Source organism: Carlito syrichta, unplaced genomic scaffold, assembly GCF_000164805.1.
Source record: "Carlito syrichta isolate Samal-C Ts95f unplaced genomic scaffold, Tarsius_syrichta-2.0.1 Scaffold314290, whole genome shotgun sequence".
In the NCBI taxonomy this organism is placed as follows: domain Eukaryota; kingdom Metazoa; phylum Chordata; class Mammalia; order Primates; family Tarsiidae; genus Carlito; species Carlito syrichta.
In genome coordinates this window covers 361,706-387,338 of record NW_007258386.1, presented here as the reverse complement: position 1 = coordinate 387,338, position 25,633 = coordinate 361,706, and the positions used below count along the sequence as shown (strand labels likewise).

Here is a 25,633-nt window from a genome sequence, read left to right as displayed (position 1 = left end):
TTGCTTTGGTATTTATTTCATTCTTGTGTCAAATAGAGATTTTCTTTATTTTTGGTCAGAGATTTTTGGTCACAGATTTTTCAGGTTTGGTCAGTCTTCCTTCACCTCTACCTCCCATCTACTTCTTGTCTTCTTATATTATTCACAGCAAATCTTAAATATATTTCAATTATAAATATTTCAGTATGTATTTCTAAGAGATAAGGACTCATTTTTTAAAAAGAAATACTCATTCTACTGTTATCAATCCTGAAAAACTGAACAATTTCTTAATATGAAATATCTAGTCATTATTTTATATATATTATATATTATAGTCATTATTATTATATAAATGATACATTTGATTGTGTGGTATAGTGACTCATACCTGTAATCCCAGCCCTTTGGGTAGTCAGATGGGAGAATTGCTTGAGTTCAGGAGTTTGAGACCAGCTCAGGCAACATAGCAAGGCCCTGTCTCCACCAAAAGTAAAAAAAAAAAAAAAAAAAAAATCAACCAATCATGGCGGCATGCACCTGTCCATGATACTCAGGAAGCTGAGGAAGGAGGATTGCTTGAGCCCAGGAGTTTGAGGCCACAGTGAGCTATGATTGTGCCACTGTATTCCAGCTGGGTGACTAAGATTTTTGTCTACATACATGCATACATACATACAAACATACCACTAGAATGTAAGCGCTTTCTATAAAGTACTTCTCTCAAGGCTTCAAACCAGTAGTCCATGCATAGTTAAAAAACAGTTTCAACGTTATAGCAGTTATCATAGGAAAGCAGTTGCCCTTTGAAACACTTAAATGGAAACTCAAATTTATGATGACAAGCTATGTAAGTATATGTTTGATATAAATTATATAATACATTATAAAACATATTAGCCTGTTTGCTAACCTTTTCCTCATGTATCAGGTAAAATATAGTAACTGACTCAGATCTTTTCTTCTCAAGAGGCCTTATTAGTTCACTTTAAAAATAGTAACTATGGCCTATGTCCTGACTTCTACCTACATTGCATTTTCTAATCAAGACTTGAAGAATATAAAATATAAGATCCTCATTCTTTCCTTGATGTTATAATCTTTCCCTGGTATACTTAATTAGTTCGCAGCATAACTTTTTTTTTTTTCCCTGAGAAAGCAGGATTTATTGAGAGAACAAAAAAAAACTCCACAGTGGGAGGGGACCCAAGGGGGTAGCCCAGAACTTTTTTGGGGGGTATCATGTTTAATTGTTCCTAGGAATCTTATCAGAATGTTTTCAGTAGATATTTAGAGCTGTGCTAGTTCCATATACTTTTATACTAACTTCTGAATTGTGGCTAAAAGGAAGCCAGTACTTGTTATCATACCTTTATTTCATTTAGATGTCACTTGGTTTTACAATAATTTATTGGTCAGTATTGTGACATTAGCAAAGTTTTATTTTGGTAAATTTTATGTTTATCTTAAAGTTATATTGGAGTGAGTAGAATGATTTATATCAATGAGTTGGAGCTTGTTGGTAAGAGAATCTTTGAGATATGAATAAATGAGGGACTTAAGTATCTGGATATCTGGACAGTGAGGGCAATGAGGAACATTATAGATAGTAGGGAGCAGTTTGTTTAAAGTACATGCAGACTTAGTGGCGCTTATTGGAATTATGTCATTGAAGCCTGTGTGGCTTGAAAATAACATGAATGATGAGAGAAGACTAGGAGATGGGGTCAGAGTGGCAGTCATAGGATCAGATCTTAAGGCTTGGTAAGCTACTGTTAGGGTTTTGACTTTCACTCTGATCAGGTAGGAGGTGTGGGAAGGTTTTGAGCACTGGAGTGATATGGACGAACTTAGTTTTTAAAAAGATCACTCTTGTTGCTGTGTAAAAAGTTGACTTTAAGGGGGCCAATGACAGATGTAGGAAAACTAGTGAGTAGAGCGGAGGGGTAAGAAGTAGATTCTGGACTTAGTTTGGAAATAGAGCTGGTAGAATTTGCTTGTGGTTTGATGATAGGATGTGCTTGAGAACGAAGTCAAGGATGTTTTCAAGGATGTAGATCTGAACAGCTAGATAAATGGAGTTGTCATTTACTCAAATGAGGTTAATTGGCTAGAGTGTATTGTTGAGGCAGAGTTGGCATTGCAAGTTGAACTTTAAGTGTGTGAGGTCTGGAATGTTTTTTGGGTTTTTTTTTTTTGAGTTGGAGTCTCATTCTGTCGCCCAGACTGGAGTGCAGTGGCCGCTCCCAGCCACCGCAGCCTCGACCTGCTGGGCTCCAGCAATCCTTCCGCCTCAGCCTTCCGAGTAGCCGGAATTACAGGCATGCGCTACCACGCCCTGCTGATTTTTCTGATTTATTGTAGAGATGAGGTCTCGCTGCCCAGGCGGGTCTCAAACCTGCAGGCTCAGGCAATCCACTTACCTCAGCCTCCCAAAGGCGCGGGGTTACAGGCTGAGCCACCAAGCCCGGCTGGAATGTTTATTAGATGTGTAAGAGGAGATGTGGAGTTGACTTTTGGATATATGAGTTCAGAATTTATAGAAGAGGGCAGATACAAAATATGGAGTTGTCAGTAAATATTTGAAGTCCTAAGAATGAATGAGATCACAAGGAAAGAGAATTTTTCTAAAAATTGAGCCCTGAGGCCTTCTAATATTGAAGAGATTTGGGGTGAAGATGAGAAACTGGCAATGAAGACTGAAGAGAGGCCGGCGATGAGAAGGAATGCCAGATGATAGATAGTATTGCCCTGAAGCCTAAGTGAGGGAAGTACTTTGAGGAAAGAGCAATCAACTGTTTAAAATTCTCTGGTGGACTGAGTTATCAACTTTTGAGATTAGCAATATGAACGTTACTGGTGACCTCTACAAAGGAGTTTTCTACACAAAAAAGTGTTTGATAATTTGCTATTACGGAATTTTATAGTATTTATGAAATATATTCTTAGTGCTTATAGAAACCTTTCTAATCAATGAATGTACTTTTATTCTAATTTTTTTTCATTTTTTCATTTCTTTTATAGCTATGATACTTGGGTTCATAGTAATGATGTCGATGCTGAAATAGAAGATCCACCAATTCCAGAAAAGCCATGGAAGGTGAATGACCTTAAAAAAAAATTTTTTTTTAAATTACTGTAACCTTGAATTCCCGGGCTCAAGTGATCCTCCTGCCTCAGCTTTTTCAAAGTAGCTGGGCCTACAGGCATAAGGCACCATGCCTCGCTGATTTTAAAATTTATTTTGCTGGAGTATGTAAGTTTTCTGGTTACTCCACATCCTGGCCAGTGCTTTCTGCTTTTTGACTTTATAATATTTGCCAATTTGGTAAATGTAGTATCTTATTTGTTTTTAGTTTATATTTCTCTTATTACTAAAAAGCTTTATCATCTTTTCATTAGTTCTTTGACTTAAGTGTTTTCTATTAAGTGTCTATTCTCATATTTTGCTCTCTTTTGCTTTGTCTTTTTATTTGTAGGTGTTCTATAGATAGTCTGCGTACTAACCATTGCCAGTTATATGTGTTAAAATATGTTTTCATAGTAGCCTGTCTTTTTGTTTTCCAGTTCTGAGGAGGCCATCAAGATACTCTCTTACTGTTTGTTAAACATTTTTGTTTGTTTGTTTTTGTTTTGAGTTGGAGTCTCACTCTGTGGCGCAGAATGGAGTGCAGTGGCATACTCACAGCCACCCCAGGGTTGACCTGCTGGGTCTGACGATCCTTCCACCTCAGCCTTCCATGTAGCTGGAACTACAGGCACACGCTGTCATACCCCACTAATTTTTGATTTATTGTAGAGACAAGATCTCGCCAAGTTGCCCAGGCTGTTCTTGAACCTACAGGCTCAGGCAATCCACTCGCCTTAGCCTCCCAAAGTGCTGGGATTATAGGCTGAGCCACCAAGCCCAGCCGCTAAACGTTTTTTAGTTTTGCCTTTCATATGTAGATCTTTAATCCATATGGCATTAATTTGCAAAAATATGGTATGTATGAAAATTTTCCCCCCATGTGATGCTTTAACAACTATCTCCTGAAGAAAGAAAAATGTTGAACTTGAATTCTCTCCATCAATCCATATCAGTAGTATCATATTTTTATATGTGTAGTGATGTGTTTCTGGACTCTATTATATTTTATTGGTCAGTTTGTTCCATTGTGAATAATACCTTTTTTTCCCCCTTCTAGTCGTGTCTTGGGTCTTTGCCTTTCTGTGTAACTTTTTAATTTTTTTGAGTTGGAGTCTCACTCTGTCACTCAGGCTAGAGTACAGTAGCATGTTCATGGCTCACTGTAGCCTCAACCTCCTGGTCTCAGATGATCCTTCTACCTCAGCCTTCTAAGTAGCTGGGATTACAGGCACATGTCATCACTAGCTAATTATTTTTTATTTTTTGTAGAGATGACATTTTGCTATGTTGCCCAGGTTAGTCTTCAACTCCTGGGCTTAAGCAATCTTCCTGCTTCAGCCTCCCAAACATCTGGGATTACAGGCATGAGCCACTGTTCCTGGCCCTTTCTTTGCACATTTTAGAATCAGTTTGTCAAGGTTCATATAAAACAAATAAACTCACTGGAATTTTGATTGGAATTAAAGTGAGTTTACATGTCAGTTTTGAGAAAACCAGAATCTTAATAATATTTGATGTTTCAACCTGTGGATGCTGTTTCTTTCTTTATCTATCTATCTATTTATTTATTTATTTAGAGACAGGGTCTCTCTGTCACCCAGACTGGAGTGTAATGGCACAATCAACACTCACTGTAACCTCAAACTCCTGGGCTCAAGCTAATCCTCTTGCCTCAGCCTCTCGAGTAGCTGGGACAACAGGCATGTGCCACCACGCCTGGCCTATCTCCCAATTTATTTAGGTCTTTTATATCTTTCTTTTTTTTGAGTTGGAGTATCATTCCGTCATTCAAACTGGAGTTCAGTGGCCGCTCCCTGCCACTGCAGCCTCGACCTACTGGGCTCTGGTGATCCTTCCGCCTCAGCCTTCCGAGTAACCAGAATTACAGGTGCACACTACCACACCTGGCTAATTTTTTATTTATTGTAGAGACGAGGTCTCGCCAGGTTGCCCAGGTGGGTCTTGAACCCGCAGGCTCAGGCAAGCCATTCACCTCAACCTCCCAAAGTGCTGGAATTACAGGCTGAGTCACCGAGCCCAGCCTAGGTCTTTTATATCTTTCATTAAAGTTTTATAATTTTCTTCAAACCTCATTGATAATTATGGAATAATCATGTAGTTATTAAAGTATGTTTTTGGAGAAAATTTTTTCCCCTTAAATCTCACTTATGAAATGCCAATTGGGTAAAACTACAGAGTTGGCTAATTATTTCGTGTGAGCCAACCAACTGTTTTTGTACATACAGTTTTATTGGAGTACATTCCCATTCATTCATTTATGTACGTGTAATTCTGCTTTTGTACCTTAGCAGTAGTAATTGAGACAGAGACTGCATGGTCTGCAATCCAAAACATTTCCTGTCTGACCTTCTAAGTAAAAGTCTGCCAGCCTTTTCTGTATGTTGCCCCATTATCTTCAGTGATTAAAAAAAGAATAAAAACAAACTAAAACAAAAAAATTTTAAAACAGTCTTTAAATATAATCTAAAGGAGTTACATCTAAACTAATCTCCCATTGAAAACTTCATAGGCTGGACTTGGTGGTTCAGCCTGTAATCTCAGCACTTTGGGAGTCCGAGGCAAGTGGATTGCTTGAGCCCGCAGTTTCGAGACCAGCCTGGGCAACTTGGTGAGACCTCATCTCTACAATAAAATAAAAATAGCCTGGTGTGGTAGCACACGTCTGTAGTTCTAGCTACTTGGAAGGCTGAGGCGGAAGGATCACTGGAGCCCAGTAGGTCAATATTAGGGTGGCCGTGAGCGTGGGCAAAGGAGTGAGGCTCCAACTCAAAAAAAAAAAAGAAAGCTTCATAAAATGTGAACTGTGTTATCTAATGTCAGAATTACTTATCCCCTAAGATGACTTAACAGTTTCAAACATATATAATATCTTTGTGTGTAGTCAGATGGAATATGTTCTACATCTGTTTAGTCAGAACAGAGTAAGTTGCTCCTTGGAAAAAATGTAGATTAAAGGAATAAATGGTATGAGTCATGAATCATATAATATTATGAGTACCATTGAGAGATTTTTAGAAATTTATTTCCCTTCAGATCATAGTTGAAAGTTTAAGACTGGGCTTGATCACAGAACTTAACTGTGGATCATTTTATTATTAAGGTAACTTACTTCCAGAAGTTAGCCAGTTTTGCTCAAGGACACATAGCCTATTAGATTATATATATATATATATATATTTTTTTTTTTTTTTTGAGTTGGAGTCTCACTCTGTCGCCCAGACTGGAGTGCAGTGGCCGCTCCCGGCCACCGCAGCCTCGACCTGCTGGGCTCCGGCGATCCTTCCGCCTCAGCCTTCCAAGTAGCCGGAATTACAGGCACGCGCTACCACGCCCAACTGATTTAGATTATATTTTTTTATATAATATATTTCATATATTAATATTACATATTATTTTGACACTAAGATGTTTTTTATTCCTTTGAACCTAGGATTTAAGAGCTCAGTTAGAACTCAATGCAAATCCAGTTTTTGACTCTAGTTTGGTGTGTAACTAGGCAGCTTACTAAAATTCTGTTTGCCCCAGTTTGCTGATTTGGAAATCCAGAGAATATAGTTGCATTATTTCACCATACTTGGGAGGGTTAATTGGGATCAGGTATGTAAAGTGTTCAGTATAGAGCCTGGCACAGCTATTAAGTGTCACATACTCTTTTTACGTGCTTTAAGATATTTCTTCCAAGGATTTCTGAATAGATAAAGCATGTTCAAAGTGAATATTTAGTTCTTTATTTTTTTAAAGCAGTGTGTACACACTTTTTCACACTTTGGAAAACACTATTCTGACTTGTTTTCTAAACCGTTGCTCAGTTAGTTTACCCTTTTTTGTAGCGCATTTTCTCCCTCTCTAATTTGAGATTTCTCATGTTTATATACTCTTCCCCTAATTTGTACATTCAGGAGTCTTTACAGGTTACTTTATTGAAGTTTTTTTTTACTTCAGCAACAATTTATTATGAACATCTTTTATTGAGGACATGATTGAGAATCAGGAATCAGGCAAACAAAAGCTGATTAGCCAGTTCCAGAAGGACTCAAATATGCACTAAAGCTCAAAACCCTCAGGCAACCACTGGATAACTTTTATTCTTTCTGGTTTTTTTTTTTTAATAAAGATGTGGGGTACAATTCAGGGTTAGTGAAGTTCTTATTTTCTCTTTGACAGGGTAATAATTTTGTGTTTGTATCTGTTACTGTGGTAACTATAGCTTCCAAGGGAAAGGAGACAGTAGTCAGATGAGTATCATTCTTTTTTTTTTTGAGTTGGAGTCTCACTCTGTTGCCCAGACTGGAGTGCAGTGGCCGCTCCCGGCCACCGCAGCCTCGACCTGCTGGACTCCGGCGATCCTTCCGCCTCAGCCTTCTGAGTAGCCGGAATTACAGGCGTGCGCTACCACGCCCGGCTGATTTTTTGATTTATTGTAGAGGCCTTGCTGCCCAGGCGGGTCTCAAACCCGCGCGGGCTCAGGCAATCCACTCACCTCAGCCTCCCAAAGGCGCGGGATTACAGGCTGAGCCACCGAGCCTGGCTGAGTATCATTCTTAAATCAAAGTTTGTGAAAAGCATTTTTCAGTAACCAGTTTAGTAACCCTTAAAAAAAGAAAATGGGGCAGCTGGGAGCTTATATTGACAAAACATTTTCATTAGGAAGTTCATATTGCCTTCTTTTTTTTTAAGAGATGGGTTCTTGCTATGTTGCCCAGGCTGGTCTCAACCTCCTGCCTTGGTTTACCAAAGTACTGAGATTGTGAGCCATCACAGTTAATGATTGTCATGATGTATCTTGTTTTTACAGTGTTCTAAGAAGGCTTCATAATTATAACTGATTTTTGTCCTGGTATGTTCATGTTTGTTGCAACCAGCATTCCCCCCAGCTCCAAACCTTTTGATTGAGATGTAGACAGTAGTGCTATACAGGGAAGGATTGTCTACTGCCAAATTCCAGTTGTGTCATCTGAGACATACTATTGGATAAATAGAATATTATATGTTAGGGTTTTTTTGTTTTTGTTTTGTGTGTAGGAGTCTCACTCTGTCACCCAGACTGGAGTGCAGTGGCACACTGCTCATAGCTACTGCAGCCTCTACCTGCTGGGCTCAGGCAATCTTTCCACCTCAGCCTTCCAAGTAACTGGAACTATAGGGACACGCTTCCATGCCCAGATGATTTTTTGATTTATTGTAGCAACGAGGTCTCACCAAGTTGCCTAGGCTGGTCTTAAACCCGTGAGCTCAGGCAGTCTTTTTGCCTCCACCTTCCAAAGTGCTGGGATTACAGGCTTGAGCCACCGAGTCCGGCCTATATGTTAGATTTTTTGGTTTGAATGTATATCTATATCTGTATATATACCTACATTCATACTACATCCAAAGAACCCTTTATTTCCCTGAAGTCTTACTCATTTGGTGTTTTAAATGAGAGAAGTGTTCATATAAAGCAAAGGGAAGAACCCAACATTTGACTCTCATTTTCCTACTCTCACCTCAAACTTGACTATCCTTGAAAGGACGTCATATTGTACCACATGTATTTGATGGGACTAGGTGATAGATATCTGGAAAAATGCTCTTTAACATTAGAGTGTTTTTCATAAACTTAGAGACAATCTTTGTGCCAAAACAAGGACTGTCTTTGTCTCTGTGCTACTAAATGTTTTTGTTAGTGATTTTCATGAAGATAACATGAAGTAACTAACAAACTTGAGGGTTTTAACTTTAAAAATCGAAATCTAAGCAAAATTAGTGATGCTTTCTTGTCCTCTCTACTCAGTAAAATATATGGAATAAAAATTGGAAATGGTTGTTATAACTCGCATATCGTTGTTAGCATTAGTGCTTTTAATCTGCACAATTGAGGCATTGAAAATAATGTCAGCTAATTTCCCTTTGAATACTTTTAAAAAACTTGAGTGATGTTATTATTATATAGATATTCATGCTTTCATGTTTTAGGTTCATGTGAAATGGATTTTGGACACTGATATTTTCAATGAATGGATGAATGAGGAGGATTATGAGGTAGATGAGAACAGGAAGCCTGTGAGTTTTCGTCAGCGAATTTCAACAAAGAATGAAGAGGTATTTTGTTTGGCACTGTTTCTCACCACTGTATGTTTCTTCTTTCTTGACCTAAATATTATCAAATCTTTGCCAGAATGTTAGATACAAACCAAGGTGCATCAGCTACCATATGCATGTAAAAGTTCTAAGTAGCTGTGACAGCCATTTCAGAAGCTGGCATCTTGAAGAGGAAGCTTGACAATCTTAAAAGATTATTAAGATTTAAAGTGGCCCATGTAGTATGACAGTGCTACAGCTAATTTTGTCCACTAGGGCTGAATTTTAATTTTGTATGTCCAGTATTATAGCAGAGTTTAATTTATTTGTTGGTTTTCATAGGGAAAACTAATTTTGTTTAATATTTTTTAATAGCTTTGTTAATGCACAGACAGTATCTAGTACAAAATATAGGCCTTAAACACCTTAGTGTTAAAGTTCAGGCCTGCTTTCTCCGGGTGGGGAACTTGACATTTAATACTTTTAATTCTTTAAGAAGTTCAACCTCTTAAATATTTATCCATGATACCTTACCAGGTAGAACTTGTGAGCTAAGTGTGTGATTTAAGAAGACTTAACTAGGAAGAAGACTTGAGAGATAGTATTTAGTTTGTGACAGCTTTAGAAAGAGACTTGTGATTTTAAATTTATTTTCACAGGGTTTTTTTGTGTGTGTGTTTTGGTTTTTTTGAAAAATCTTGGAGATACTCTTTGAACCATTAACATAGAAAATGCAGTTCTGGCACACCTTTTTTTCAGCCTTGTTACTTTCCTACTACAACTTATTCGTCACACTATGTATAGTCGTGATTTTTTTTTTTTTTTTAGTCAATGTCTCACTCTGTCACCCAGGTTGGAGTGCAGTGGCAGACTCACAGCCACCTCAGTGTCAACCTGCTGGACTCCAGTAATACTTTGGCTTCAACCTTCCAAGTAGCTGGAAGTACAGGTGCATGCTACCTTGCCTGGCTAATTTTTTTTTTTTGATATATTATAGAGACGCAGTCTCACCAAGTTGCCCAAGCTGGTCTCGAACCCCTGGGCTCAGGCATTCCTCTTGCCTCGGCCTCTAAAAGTACTGGTATTACAGGCTTGAGCCACCATGTCTGGTCTATAATATATTCGTGATTTTTAAGAAAAGTATTTTACAGTTGGGTCTTTTCATTTTTAGGGTATTCCTGATTGTTTGAAATTTGACTCTTTAAATTTATTTTAACCTTTCATGGCAGATATGATTATATATTTGTTTTTCCTTAGTGTATTTTAAACCAAAGCTTTTGTGTCTTTAGGGATATTTTTTTCCTTTTTTTTTTTGAGTCAGAGTCTTACTCTGTCGCCCAGACTGGAGTTCAGTAGCATGCTCATGGCTACCTCAGTGTCGACCAGTCTGCTGGATTCACGTGATTCTTCCACCTCAGCCTTCCAAATAGCTGAAACTACAGGCACGTGCTACCACACCCAGCTAATTTTTGGATATATTGTAGAGACAAGGTCTCACCAAGTTGCCCAAACTGGCCTCAAAACCCTGGGCTCAGGCAGTCCTCTTGCCTTGGACTCCCAAAGTGCTGGGATTACAGGCTTGAGCCACTGCGCCTAACCTCTTTAGGAATATTCTAATCTCCGTATTACATTGTTAAACTGGGGTGTACATACCTACCCTGTTCAGATTTAGATAGTTTATATATTAATTTATTTATAAGTGTCTATGTAAAAATTGATTTAATATTTTAAAATAAAATTTAACTTCAAATTTACTGTAATACTCAAAGGTGTGTATAGTACAGATTTTCTTTAAAACTGCTCTTTTACAGATTTGTAAAATGCTTAAGATTCCTAATTTGATGCAGCAGGGCTACTAAAAGGAAACATAGTTGTTAGAAATAGGAGGGGTAATAGAAAAAGTTATTGTTTAATTTATGTTTTAATTGCTGATATTTTTGTCTGCATCTCCAGTGCTTTTTTACCTAATTCAGTACTGTGGATTATTTTAAGTGTGTTTTATTATAGTCTGTTTTATTTAATTGGTAGTTATTATGTGCAGGTTAACTTTTTTGCATGTTGATATTGTACCTTGCAACATTCCTGAACTTGCTTAATATTTTTACTAGTTTTTTGTGGATTCCTTAGGGTTTTTTTAAGCTTATGTTGTCTGCAAATAGGAATACACTTACTCCCTCATATTGACTTTTTTTTGTTTGTTTGTTTGAGTTTGTATCTCACTCCATGGCCCCAGCTAGAGTGCAGTGGCACGCTCACGGCCACCCCAGTGTTGACCTGCTGGCCTTGTCGATCCTTCTATCTGTCTTCCAAGTAGCCAAGACAACAGGCGCGAATTACCATGCCCAGCTAATTTTTTATTTTATCGCAGAGATGAGGTCTCGCCATGTTGCCCAGGCTGGTCTTGAACCTTCAAACTCAGGCAATCCACTTGCCTTGGCCTCCCAAAGTGTTGGGATTACAGGCTAAACCACTGAACCTGGCCTCATATTGACTTTTAAATGATGTTGTAGTGTCATTTAACATCCTTTGTGCCGTAATGTTATCTTTTCTGTTTGTTTTACTCATTGACTTAAGAATAATTTCTGTAATGATACATTTTCATATGATCATTTGGCCTGTCTTTGTTTTTCATTAGTTTAATAGCATGTGTTTCATGTTTTCTCGTAGTTATTGAAAATGCTTGTCTCACCTGGAAGCACAGAATGTGATGAGTTAACAGTTTTTGTTTGTGCGGAGTTTGAGCATGTGTGTGTTGTAGTATCATTTTATACCTGATAACTGGTATTTCCATTGGTGATGCATCATCTGAAAAGTCAGGAAAAGTCTCTTTACTGTTGTTGGTCCTGGATGCTTAATGATAGGTCTTTCATTTGCTCTGAACTAAAGGGTTTCGTTTTGCCTTTGTTTGTGGAAACTCACCTTTGGACTAGGATTTATAGAAACTGAGGAGCCAGCACAGTTGACTGATACTTATGTCCATTTACTTCTTCCTAGCCAGTTAGAAGTCCAGAGAGAAGAGACAGAAAAGCATCAGCTAATGCCCGGAAGAGGAAACATTCACCTTCACCTCCCCCTCCCACACCCACAGAATCAAGGAAGAAGAGTGGGAAGAAAGGGTAAGAACTACAGGCATTAAAACAAACTTCAAAGGACTTTGCAGTTTTTTTGTAAATTAGATGTTTTACTGAAAGTGAGTGGTACTTTGACTTGGTTGAAAAGTATCTTGCTTGGGACTAGGTTACTTTGTTATGGGAGGTTATCTGCAGGCATCTTATCTTGTATTTCTACACAGGGACCCTGAATAAAACTTAAAAAAAAAATATCTAAGTGTATATCCAGAAGCATGGCTGGTAAGGAGTTAAGAAACTCTATTCAACATAGTTAATGTCTTTCTTTGATTTTACCACCCATTCCATTTGTGATCGGATTGACTCATGAAAGGATGAAGCTGGGCTGTTTGATGTTCTGCCAAGTGCAGCAGTGCAACTCCATGTTCAGAGCTATACATTTGTACTTAGTGAGGCTTTGTTGAGTGAGAATTATGGTCTCTACTAAGTCGGTTATTCTGAAGATTAAATGGAACTTTAAAGCCTGTGTTCTGTGGCTGACCTAAAGTATATAATAAATGGTAGATAATAATTATTTATTTATTTATTTTTGAGTCGTCGTCTCACTGTGTTGCCCTGGCTGCAGTGCAGTGGCACGCTGATAGCCACTGCAGCCTCTGCCTGCTGGACTCAGGCTCTCCTTCCACCACAGCTTTCCAAGTAGCTGAAACCACAGGCATGCCCCACCTCGCCTGGCTAAATTTTTTTAATTTATTGTAGAGATGATGTCTCACCATTTTGCTCAGGTTGGCAGTCCTCTTGCTTCTGCCTCCCAAAGTGCTGGGACTACAGGTGTGAGCCACCGCACCTGGCCTATCATTATATATTAATAAATTCAGATTTATGTAGCTCAAAATTTTTTTTGTATAATTTTGTAAATGTTATGGTTTAATCTTAGTGAGAAAATGTGTTTGCAAAATTGGTTATTTTCACATGATAGTAAAATTGTTAAACTTCTGACTGTTGACTAGAGTATGATAATCTCCTTGACATCTTCTTCTTTCTTGCCCCTTCTGTGTACAGACTTCCTGCTCTAGACAAATTCTGTTCCTAGAGCATGCTTTGAGTCATGTTATTTCCTGAAGTATGCAGTTACCAGAAGCATTCTTAATCATTTGTAGACACCTTTAGGGATGTTTTAAAATGTCTACATTTAATATATGTAATATTAATGAACTAATCACAATCATAAAAAAATTTTGGTATTTTGTTAAGCTACCATGTATTATGATATAAAAATTAACCCTTTGTACTTGAAGACATCTTGAGGATCACGTACCAGCAACTTGGTCGCACTTTTTTTTTTTTTTTTTTACAAATTCCTTCATATTAAATAGCATAGTACTAGAACCAATTATTTTATTGTAATGATATTTGGCTTATGATGGAATTTTGGACATTGAGCAGTTTATGACAAAAATTAATATTTTATATCTTATAGTTATCTAAGGTGTGGCATTGTGTGAAAGAGTCACCAACATGCATTGCAGGTCATTGATACATGTTGTTCAATAGTAATTTGTTTGACATTTTCCACCTGGTGTTTTGCTATTGGAGCAGACAATATAGTCTCGTTTTCTTCCTCCCACATTAATAATATGTTCGAAGATGATGTAGAAGGACACACTTGTAATTCCTGAAGACGACTTAACTGATCGATCAGAAGCTTGACAAATTTCAAATGGGACATAGGTTTTTCGTTATTTTTTGAAAAATTTATGCTTGTATAGTTTGTCCTGTATAATCACCATCAATGTCCTTATGTCTCCTGAGAGGGGTCACTAGAGTGGTTTGCTAGATTTATGATTTCCCTTCACAGGGGACATTTGAGTGCAAAGGGTTGAAATTGTAAAAGTAGATTTTCCATGAGGTACTATTATATTATTATATCTTTCTAAATTTAAATTTACCTGCATCTTGATGTTGATATTTAGAGATTCCAGAGCTACGTGAGCTAAAACTGGGTTCCGCCGGACAGCAGTGGCTGTTGAAACAAGATGTGATTTTCAAGTGGTGGCATTTACCCTCTTCTCTAAGTATAAAGCATATAGATAGAGTTTCCTAAAATACATGTATGCATGTAATTTAAATGAATACATTTGCCTTCTGGTGACTAGGCCTTTTTACATTTCTCCTTAGAATCATGTTTTTTTTGTTTTTTGTGTTAGAGTCTTTGTTGCACATGCTGAAGTATAATGGCATGCATGCAAAGGGCCACAGCAGCCTGAGCCTGCTGGGCTCAGGCAATCTTCCCGCCTCAGCATTCCAAGTAGCTGGAACTATAGGTGCGCACTCCCACACCCAGCTAATATTTTGATTTATTGTGGAAACAAGGCCTCACCAAGTTGCCCAGGCTGATCTCAAACCCAGGCTCAGGCTGTCCTCTTGCCTCTGCCTCCCACAGTGATGGGATTACAGACATGAGCCACCATGCCTGGCCAGAATCATGTATTTGGACAAAATATGTTGAATTCTGTTTTCCTGACCTTTGTTTTATTCATCTTCTGTGTATCTTTTTTTTCTTTTTAAATACTTTATCTCTCTAGCACTTTTAGGTTTATAAGTTCATAGGTTTTTTAAAAATCATCATGTAAATTTTATTTGAAAAATTGTGTTTGAAAAATGTGTGTTTGAAAATATGCATTTTACCTTATGTACCTTTTTCTAATCTATGCCAGTAGGTTTGGAATTCTAACCTATACCAGTGCTCAAAGAGAACTTTGAGCATTCTGTTGTGTGGGACTCAGCCTGACCCAGTGTGGTGTTTCATTCAGCTCTTTATCCATTCCCATTCTCAATACCCATTACTTTCCAAAACAAATTTTTTTTCTTTTGCCTTTACTTTTCATCCTGAAACATTGTCTACTTCTTAGTGAATTGTTACATAATTCTCAACTGTCACCTTAACTCTTCACCTTAACTCTCACCTTCACTATTTACAAATTCTTTTCTGTGATGTCTTTTCTTTGCACTTTTATTCATTTCTCTGTATTGAAATACAATGCTTTTATTGTATTTCTCTGTGTTGGTGTGAATCACATTATGTGAGTTAGGTATTAATTTTTTGTTCTGTATCCCTATAATTCTTAAAGGTAAGGAATCATCCCCCCCCTTTAAATTTAACCCTCTGGTATATATTAGCTTTAAAAACAATAATTTGATTGAATTGTTGGTGAAAGAGCAATGACGGGCAACTCCTTCGAGTCCTCTCCCACTGTGGGAACTTTTCTGTCCTCTCAATAAATCCTGCTTTCTCAAAAATAAAAATAAAAAATAAAAAAATAGTAATGACAATTTTTATGTAAAAGAATTAGTACCATATTTAGGAATTCTACTTGCAGTTCCTGATTTTTGAATGATAAAAAGAACCTGGAAAGTAAAGTTGCACATATCTTTGATTACTTATGTAGGTGATTGTTTATAATTTGAGAGAGACTGAGTTGCATTCCCTTAGCAGATGTTCTTTTATTACATGAATTGAAGCCCCTTTTATGACACTATCTGCAGTGTGAATAGTAATACAATTTCTATGCCTGTTTCTTAAGCCCATTAACTTTTATTTTATTGGCTAGTTAGTTGTAATTTGGGGTATGTGTCTAATTTGTTTGATTGCTGTTTGTCTTTTAAAGTGATTCTGAGTATAGATTCTAATTGTAGTAAAGACAGAGTCTTGGAAACTTTTTGCTGTAAGTAATTGTAATCAGTCTTGTTTATATGTTATATACTTTGTATGTTTTAGCCAAGCTAGTATTTATGGGAAGCGAAGAAGTCAAAAAGAGGAAGATGAGCAAGAAGATCTTACAAAGGATATGGAAGACCCAACACCTGTACCCAATATAGAGGAAGTAGTACTTCCCAAAAATGGTTTGTATTCTTCTGCATGAGTATTAGATATAATTTAATCATTCTTGGCAGTACCATGGAATTATTGGTTTATTGCTCTGCATCCATAATTTTTAACTTTCAGATATGAATAGATTACTGTTTTTTGTTTTGTTTTGTTTTGTTTTTTGGGTTAGAGTCTTGCTATTGCCCAGGTTGGAGTGCAGTGGCACACACACGGCCACTGAGGCATCCACCTGCTGGGCTCATTCATTCTTTTCATCTCAGCCTCCCAAGTAGCTGGAAATACAGGCGCATTCCACTACGCTCAACTAATTTTTTGATATATTGTAGAGACGAGTGAGGTCTTGCCAAGTTGCCCAGGCTGGTCTTGAGCTCCTGGGCTCAGACAGTCCTCTCATCTCTGCCTCCCAAAGTGCTGGGATTACAGATGTGAGCCATTCATTGAACCTGACCAACTACTGTTTTTAAGATGAACATCTTTGAAATTTTTTTCTCTTAATCATTTTGTGTACTTTTGCTATTTGTTTATGGAGAAAACCTACAGTGACCGAAAGATTCCCTAATTTAACAATGCTTTAAAATTAATGGTTTCTTAATTCCAACAGAATTGATAGTCATATAAAAAAGCAGATCACATAGCATTGTGTGATTTATCCCATTCAAATTTCTAGGTGTTGCTTTAGGAAAATAACTTAAGTTTTTGTCTATTAAGTGTGATGAACATTAATTATTGCTCATGTAATTTCTGACCTAACTTCTGTTAATACAGTGAAGTTCAACATGCACTTAAAATGTGATAAGGTTTTTTGTTTTTTTTTTTGAGTTAGAGTCTCCCTCTGTCGCCCAGACTGGAGTGCAGTGGCCGCTTCCGGCCACTGCAGCCTCGACCTGCTGGGCTCCGGTGATCCTTCCGCCTCAGCCTTCCAAGTAGCTGGAACTACAGGCGCGCGCTACCACGCCTGGCTAATTTTTTGATTTATTATAGAGATGAGGTCTCGCCTGCCCAGGCGGGTCTCGAACCCGTGGGTTCAGGCAATCCACTCACCTCAGCCTCCCAAAGGCATGGGATTACAGGCTGAGCCCACCGAGCCCGGCTGTGATAAGGTTTTTTAAAAATTGACTATTAAACGTTTGTGTCCTCAGTGAACCTATGATCAAATTAAAAACTGAGCTCCATCACACTACAAAAGGAAAAGAAATATGACATGCATTTAATTTACTAATGTATATCCCATTTCTACTAGTCTTTATTGGAGGTAGCTCATAAGTAAGAGACTATATGTATCAAATGGTAAATTACAGCTCTCTTACTAATCTGAAATTCTGCTTTGCAATGCAAAATTGCATTGGGGCTAGAAACTGGAGGTTTAAAATCTGGAGACTAGAAATTAAGTTACTAAAGTTAATAGGTTTTTGTTTTTTCAGTTCTACTGAAGTGAAATTGTAGGATAAACTGGAACTCATGTTGTTATCAGAGGCTGAATTTCAGTTTCTTCAAAATAGTCTAAGATGAAAAAGGACTGTAGTAAATTACAAATAATAAAAAAGAGGCTAGGTGCAGTCCTAGCACTTTGGAGACGGAGGTGCTTGGACTGCTTGAGCCCAGGAGTTTGAGGACAGCCTGGGCAACATAGCTAGATGTCATCTCTACCAAAAAAAATTCAACTGGGTGTGGTGGTGACACCTGTAGTCTTAACTTCTAGGGATGCTGAGGTGGAAGGAGATTGTCTTAGCCCAGGAGCTCAAGGCTGCTGTGAGCCATAATTGTCGTGATCATGCCACTGCATTTCCACCTGGGTGACAGAGTGAGATCCCCAACTCAAAAAAAGGAAGAAAAAGACAAGTAAAGAATAAGAGGCTGGACCCAGTGATTCATGCCTATAATCCTAGTGCTTTGGGAGACCAAGGCAGGAGGATTGCTTGAGCCTAGGAGTTCAAAACCAGCTTAGGCAATATAGTGAGAACTCATATCTACCCGCTCCCCCCCGGCCCCCCCCCAGAAATAACCAGAGTTGTGGCTTGTACCTGTAATCCTAGATACTTGGGAGCCCAGGAGTTCGCATTTGTAGTGAATTGATTGTGCCACTACCCTTCAGCCTAGTTGACACAGTGGAACCTATCTCTTAAAAAACTAACAAAAAGACAGGACAGTCTAGGTAAAATTTTACTATAATGTAAGGCATAAGGGTAAAAATGTAAAGTATGAAGAAAATTTGATATAAAAGATCTAGAATTTGAAAAAAGACAACAGAGGCTATTATTGGGAAAAATATCAAAGAAATAGTAGAAGAAACTGAGTACCATCTAAAGTCCTTAGGGAAAAAAAAATTGAAACCTTGTATTCTTTGTTCTAACCAAAAATGTTATTAAAGAACAAAGTTAAAAATAAAGGTATTGTTAAGTTTGAAAATATTTTATGAGTTACCTATCCAAAATCTCTAACTTGAAAGGAATCCACCAAAATCAGCAAAGTATAAAATCAGTTACAGAAAGAAGATGAGATATAAGAAAGAACAGTGAGAGAGGGAGAATGTGAAGATTTCATGTAAATTTCTCTCTCTCTCTCTCTCTCTCTCTCTCTCTCTCTCACTCTGTCACTCAGACTGGAGTGCAGTGGCTGCTCCCAGCCACCACAGCCTTGACCTGCTGGGCTCCGGCGATCCTTCCGCCTCATCCTTCCAAATAGCTGGAACTACAGGCGCGCGCTACCACGCCTGGCTAAATTTTGATCTATTGTAGAGATGAGGTCTCACCAAGTTGCCCGGGCGAGTCTCGAACCCGCGGGCTCAGGCAATTCACTCACCTCGGCCTCCCAAAGCGTGGGATTACAGGCTGAACCACCGAGCCTGACCAAAAACTCTAATTTTTAAAACTTTATGTCTCTATCTTCCCCATTCCTCCCCCCTTTTTTTAATGTTTGTCTCTTTTTGGATTATGAGGCTGATGTTGTGTACCTAAAGTGGAAAAATGTTTTGATATCTGTGTATTAACTGTTTAGTGTAATATATATATAAATAAAGAAGACTGTGCAGCTTTCAGTTTGAGTCAGCTAGACTCTGGTGTAGCCATGTGCTTTTTGAGCTATGGCAGTCACCATGCTTCCTGGCTTTGGTCCTCCACCCCTACCTTGGAGAGGTAAATCTTCTTTCTCTCTCTAATTTATTTTTTATTTTATTTTATTTATTTTTTTTTTGAGTTGGAGTCACCGAGCCCGGCTTCTAATTTATTTTTAAATAAACTATATTTTCTAATCTAAAAAAGAAATTTTGATGCAATAAATGAAATGTAGCCATGCAGGAAAGAGAGAGACAAGAATCACAAGCAAGGTGAATTAAATAAACACTTTAGACTGGATGTGGTGGCTCACGCCTGTAATCTCAGCACTTCCAGGAGACCAAGTCTGGTGGACTCCTTCAGCCCAGAGTTTAAGACTAGCTTGGGCATAAGCATAGTGAGACTTTGTTTCTACAAAATAAACACGCAAAGTTAGCTGAGCTTGGTGGTGCATGTCTATAGTCCCAGCTACTCTGGAGAATGAGGTGGAAGGATTATCAGAACCCAGGATGTTGAAGCTGCAGTGAGCCCTGGTCTTGCCATTACCCTCCAGTAAGAGGGCAACAGTGACCCCAACTCAGAAAAATAAATATACCATGTTAGTGCTTACTATAATGGTGAATGCTTATATTTCCTCATTAATGCTATTAATTGTAGATTGTTTAGATGAGAAATATAAAACTAATTTTTTATTTTGGGGTTTTATATTGTGACATTATATCATATATTCCCCATCTTCCTTCCATAATATTACAGTGAATAATGTCATTTTCAACCCAAGCAAAAGTTTCTCTGTACCTTACATTTAAGCAAGAGATAACACCATTGAGAATATATTTATATATATGAATTTTCAAGGTCTGATAAAGAGAAATATGCACACACAATAAATTTCAGTAGGTACAGCAAGTTAACTCCCCAGAATTTCTCTATTTGCATTTTTGTTCCTATTTCTCCACACCTTCACTAGCAGTTGATAAAATATGACAGTTCATGACTTTGGCATTGGTTTATTATGAGTGCATGTCTTCATTTACTTATTTACCCCCATCTTGTGAATTGCTGTTTTTATTCTTTTGTCCATTTATCTATTATGTTTTCTGGCCTTTTCTGGTTTGTGAAGTTTTATTAATCTAGTATTAGTTTATATTTTTCATTTCTTTTTCTTCCTTTGTGTGTTTTGCCTTGTTAAACAGAAATTTTTTGGTTCCATTTGTTTCTTTACTTTTTTTTTTTCCCATTTTAAAAGACAGGGTATTATGCTATCACTCAGGTAGCATGATTGTAGTTCACTGCAGCCTCAATCTCTTGTGCTAAAGTGATCCTCTTGAGTAGCTGATTCTGCAAGTGCACACTACTAGGCTGGCTAATCAAAATAATTTTTTTTTGTAGAGCTAGAATCTGGCTGTGTTGCCCAGGCTACTCTCAAACTCCTTGTGTAAAGTGATCATCCAGTCTCAGCCTCCTGGGTAGCTGGGATTACAGGCACAAGTCAATGTTGCCCTGCTTGAAATCTTTAATTTTGATGTAATAAAATGGATTAGTTTTCTTCCATGATTTGTGTTCTATGAACCTGTCACAATATCTCAAAGATATTCACTTCAAATTTTTTCTGTTTACTTTCTCCTTTCAGACGTGCGTCTTTTCCTTTGACTTTTATTTCTGTGTATGGTATGAAGTAGAAATTTGATTTTCTCTTTCTCTGTGTAAATTTTAGAGTCTAACAAATTCCTGAAAATATCTTGCTGGAATTGATTAAAATATTGTACTGAATTTATAGATTTTGAGGAGATCTGCAGCCTTTATTAAGTTGGCACTGCCAGAAACATTTTGTAACTCTTTTTAGTCACATTTTCTATAATACTGTTCAGTAGTTTCCAGTTTTGTCAACATACAGCTTCTTGGTATTTTTTGTTATTTTGGTCATTAGACAAATTTATAGATACCTAGATAAACTCGTTCCTAGATAAATTATTTTTATTGTCTTTTACTATTTAACCTTAACAAATATTGTTTGAAACTTTCTTTTATTGTAAGTTACATACAATTCAGTGCTGTTAAGTACATTCACATTGTTTCAGTGACAACTATTATCATTGTCTCAAGATCTTCTTTATCATCCTAAACTGAAGCTCTGTACCCATTAAACAATAGGCTACATTGCTCTTCCACCCAGCCCTTGGTATTCACTGTGGTACTTTGTCTCCATAAATTTGACTATTCTAGATATATTCCAATTTTTAAAAATTAAGTTATAATTAACATATATCCAAAGTAAATGTACTGTTTTGTACTCCCACTAACTTAGTGTGAGAACCTCCAGATGCTTCACATTCTTGCTAAAATTGTCAGGTTCTTTGCTATTGGCCATTTTAGTGGGTAGTATTTTATTGTGCTTATAGTCTACAGTTTTAAAATTCCTTATGCAATTTACCATCTTTCAAGGGCTTATTGGCTGTTCAGATGACTGTTGTAAAATGTAGGTGCCAATCTTGTGCTCATTTGTCTTGTTTTATCTTTATTTTTGAGTTGAGGAGTTTCTCATATGTATATGAGCACCTTGTTAAACATATGTGTTAAGAGTATTTTCTCACCATCTGTGGCTTACCTTTTTTGTTTGTTTGCTTGTTTTTGTTGTTTTAGTGAGTTTATAAAGTTACTTATTTCACAGCATTCGAGAATTTTATTTTTCTAAATCTAATTATATTTTTTTCTAATTATCTAAATCTATTTATTTTTCTAAATCTATTTCATGCCTCCATTCACAGTGGCTTGGCTTTTCATTTTCTCAACACAGTTTTACTTTTTCTTTTGGAGGGCGAGTGTTCTTAATTTTTATGAAATCCAGTTACCAATCTTGTGTCATCAATATTTCTCGTGTCCTAAGAAATTTTTGTCTATATTAGGTTGGCAAATGTGTTTTTCTATACTTCCTTGTAGAAGGCTTATGCCCAGGATGGAGTGTAGTGGCACACTCAGCCACCCCAGTGTCGACTTGCTGGGCTCAGGTGATCCTTCCACCTCAGCCTTCCAAGTAGCCGGAACTGTAGGCACTCGCAACCATGCCCGGTCAATTTTTTTTTTTATTGTAGAGATGAGGTCTTGACAAATTGCCCAGGTTGTTCTCGAACTCATGGGCTCAGAATTTTTTTTTTTTTTTTTTAGCTGGAGTCTCACTCTGTTTCCCAGACTGGAGTATAGTGGCACGCTCCCGGCCAGTGCAGCCTCAACCTGCTGGGCTCCAGTGATTCTTCTGCCTCAGCCTTCCAAGTAGCCAGAACTACAGGCACGCACTACCATGACCAGCTAATTTTTGATTTATTGTAGAGACGAGGTCTTTCCAAGTTGCCCAGGCTGGTCTCGAACCCGCGGGTTCAGGCAGTCCACGGGCCTCGGCCTCCCAAAGTGCTGGGATTACAGGCTAAGCCACCGAGCCCGGCCGTGGGCTCAGAATTAAAATAATGTTTTCATCCATCAGATTTTCAAAACTTAAAAGGTGTATGGAAAACTGTAAATGTTTTGAGGAACTGGGTGCTGTCAAATGCTATTGGTGGAAATATAAGTTGGTGAAGCTACTTATCATAATTTGACTATGTCTTTTAAATTTAAAATGTGTGCGTTCAATCACATTTTTTATTTTCAAAGTTTCATCTGAAATAAGCCCATGCACACACAAAGATGGTTACAGAATAATGTGGTATTGAAAATAAACTTAATTTTCGTCAATGTAAGATTAATTAACTAATGTCCACTCAAGGACACAATGAATCTGTTGAAAATGAAAGCGGTGCGATGTAACTCAATGTTCCTACATGAAAAGATCACAAAAGCACACTGTTAATATGAGAAAGTTGAGCACTAAGGAATAAACAGCATGTGGATAACATCTAGATTCTCATGCTTTAGATTCTCAGGATATATTTTGATGTCCATGTAAATGTATTAAAAGTATCAGTTCTTCCTTAATTTATCTGTGTGAACAAGTGAATGAAACAGAAATGGGAATCAAAACAAAAACTTAGAGTTTGAAGAAGGAATTGAAAAGTTCATGTTTTGCTCTCAGCATTTCTTTATTGGGATTGGGGTTTCAACATACTAATGTTCAACATGTTAAATTTGGAGTATCAGAAACATTCTGTTACTGTATCTTTAGCTTCTCAAATCTATCCAGAATCTATTTACTTTATGATGCAAATATATCACTGCTTGTGTAGTTAATTACAGGATGTAGTCTGTTAAGGCGGTATTAATGCTTTCCAGCTGGGCTTGTCCATCAAGTTAAGTAGTGAATGGTATTAGAGTTGCAGTGAGATGCATGTAGTTTTTAATCACATCCTATCCTGTTTTCTTCTTAAAAACAAGTAGAAATTTTCTTCTAAAACATGATTATTTTCTTTTTTCTAGTGAACCCAAAGAAAGATAGTGAAAATACCCCGGTTAAAGGAGGAACTGTGGCGGATCTAGGTAAATGACAAAAAAACAAAATACAAATTTTTGTTTTCTCTCTTGAATATATCAGATCCTCTGATATTCTTTATTGAGATTTGTTGCTTTCAGTTGCTTACCACCACAGGATATCAACTGTGGCTACCTTTAATGCCATTGTGACTTGGTCTGCTACTATTTTATGAAAGTTAATTTCATATGATATATTGTTTCCATTATGAGTTATTCCCCCATGCAAAGTATAGTGTTTTTCCTACAAACTAGCAAAAGTGATAATATTATACTTGATTCTAAATATCTGAATTTAAATTTAAAAAATTATTTTACTTTTTTGAGTTGGAGTCTCTGTCACCCAGGCTAGAGTGCAATGACATGGATCACGATTCATTGCAGCCTCGACCTCCTGGCCTCAGGTGATCCTTTCACCTCAATCTTCTTAGTAGCCAGAACTATATACAGGTACTTGCCACCACACCCAGCCAAATTTTTTTTTTTTTTGGAGTTAGAGTCTCACTCTGTTGCCTAGGTTGGAGTGCAGTGGCACGATCACGGCCACTGTTGCCTCAACCTGTTGGGTTCAGGCAATCCTTCACCTTCAGCTTTCCAAGTAGCTGGAATTATAGGTGCATGTCACCACACCTGGCATAATTTTTTGATTTTTTTTTGTAGAAATATGGTCTCACTAGGTTGGTCTCAAACTTCTGGGCTCAAGCAGTTCACCTGCTTTGGTCTCCAAAAGTGCTGGTACTAAGTCATGAGTCACTGTGCCCAGCCAGTATTTTTAATTAAAGTACTTTTTCCATTCACTTTTGAAATACTTGATTTACAACATATGTGTAAATTGATTTTGCATGTTTAGAAGTAAAATCTATTAAGTGTTAATACTTTGTAAGCCAAATTACAAAGAAGTATAAAGTGAGAACCCCATCATCCTTTCATAGTATTTGCAAGTTTTATGGAGTACAGCTTACAAGTTAAGTTATAATTCTTGGCCGGATACAGTGGCTCACGCCTGTAATCCCAACACTTTGGGAGGCCGAGGTGAGGATTGCCTGTGCCTACGGGTTTGTGACCAGCCTGGACAACTTGGCAAGACCTTGTCTCTACAATAAATCAGAAAATTAGCTGGGTGTGGTGGTGCATACCTGTGGTTCCAACTACCTGGAAGGCTGAGGTGGAAAGATTGCGTGAGCCCAGCGTGTCAAGGCTGCAGTGGCCATGAGCATGCCACTGCACTCCAGCCTCGGTGACAGAGTGAGACTTCTACTCCAGAAAACAAAAGCCATAATTCTTGGGTGATTTTGCAGAAGGGCAAAAAAAGAATATGGTCCCTTGTACCACTTATAAAAAATATAGGAATCCCGGTGTAGTGGCTCACACCTCTAATCCCAGCACTTTGGGAGGCCAAGGTGAGAGGATTGTCTGAATTCAGGGGTTTGACACCAGCCTGGTCAACATGGCGAGACCTTGTCCCTATAATAAATCAAAAAATTAGCTGGGTGTGGTGGCATGTGCCTGTAGTTCCCCCTACTTGGAAGGCTGAGACGGAAGTATCACCTGAGTCCAGCAAGTCAATGCTGCAGTGGCCCTGAGTGTGCTACTGCACTCCGACCTGGGTGACAGAGTGAGATTTCGACTTAAAAAATATGTATGTAGGAATCTTTCTTTTTTTTTTTGAGTTGTAGTCTCCCTCCAGTGACCAGGCTGGAGTGCAGTGGCATGCTCACAGTCACCCCAGCATCAACCCATTGGGCTCAGACAATGTTTTCGTCTCAGCCTTCCAAGTTGCTGGAATTATAGGTGCGTACTGCCGTGCCCGACTAATTTTTTTAATTTATTGTAGAGATGAGGTCTCACTAAGTTGCCCAGGTTGGTCATGAACCCGTGGACTCAGGCAGTTCTCTCACCTTGTCCTCCCAAAGTGCTGGGATTACAGGCTTGAGCCACTGTGCCCAGCCAGGAATCATTTTAAAAATCTTTGTTCTTGCCGGGC

General features: G+C 37.8%; 1 protein-coding gene across 2 annotated transcripts in view; it reads left to right on the top strand.

Moving 5' to 3' along the window:
* SMARCC1 (SWI/SNF related, matrix associated, actin dependent regulator of chromatin subfamily c member 1) overlaps positions 1-25,633 on the top strand; it is a 212,187-nt gene that overhangs the window by 75,015 nt on the left and 111,539 nt on the right. For both annotated transcript variants that reach the window (XM_008071323.1, XM_008071322.1), the window contains exons 8-12: positions 3,004-3,079; positions 9,083-9,208; positions 12,182-12,303; positions 16,034-16,158; positions 23,599-23,658. In XM_008071323.1, the coding sequence (XP_008069514.1) occupies positions 3,004-3,079; positions 9,083-9,208; positions 12,182-12,303; positions 16,034-16,158; positions 23,599-23,658 (509 nt within the window). The remainder of the gene's footprint in view (positions 1-3,003; positions 3,080-9,082; positions 9,209-12,181; positions 12,304-16,033; positions 16,159-23,598; positions 23,659-25,633) is intronic.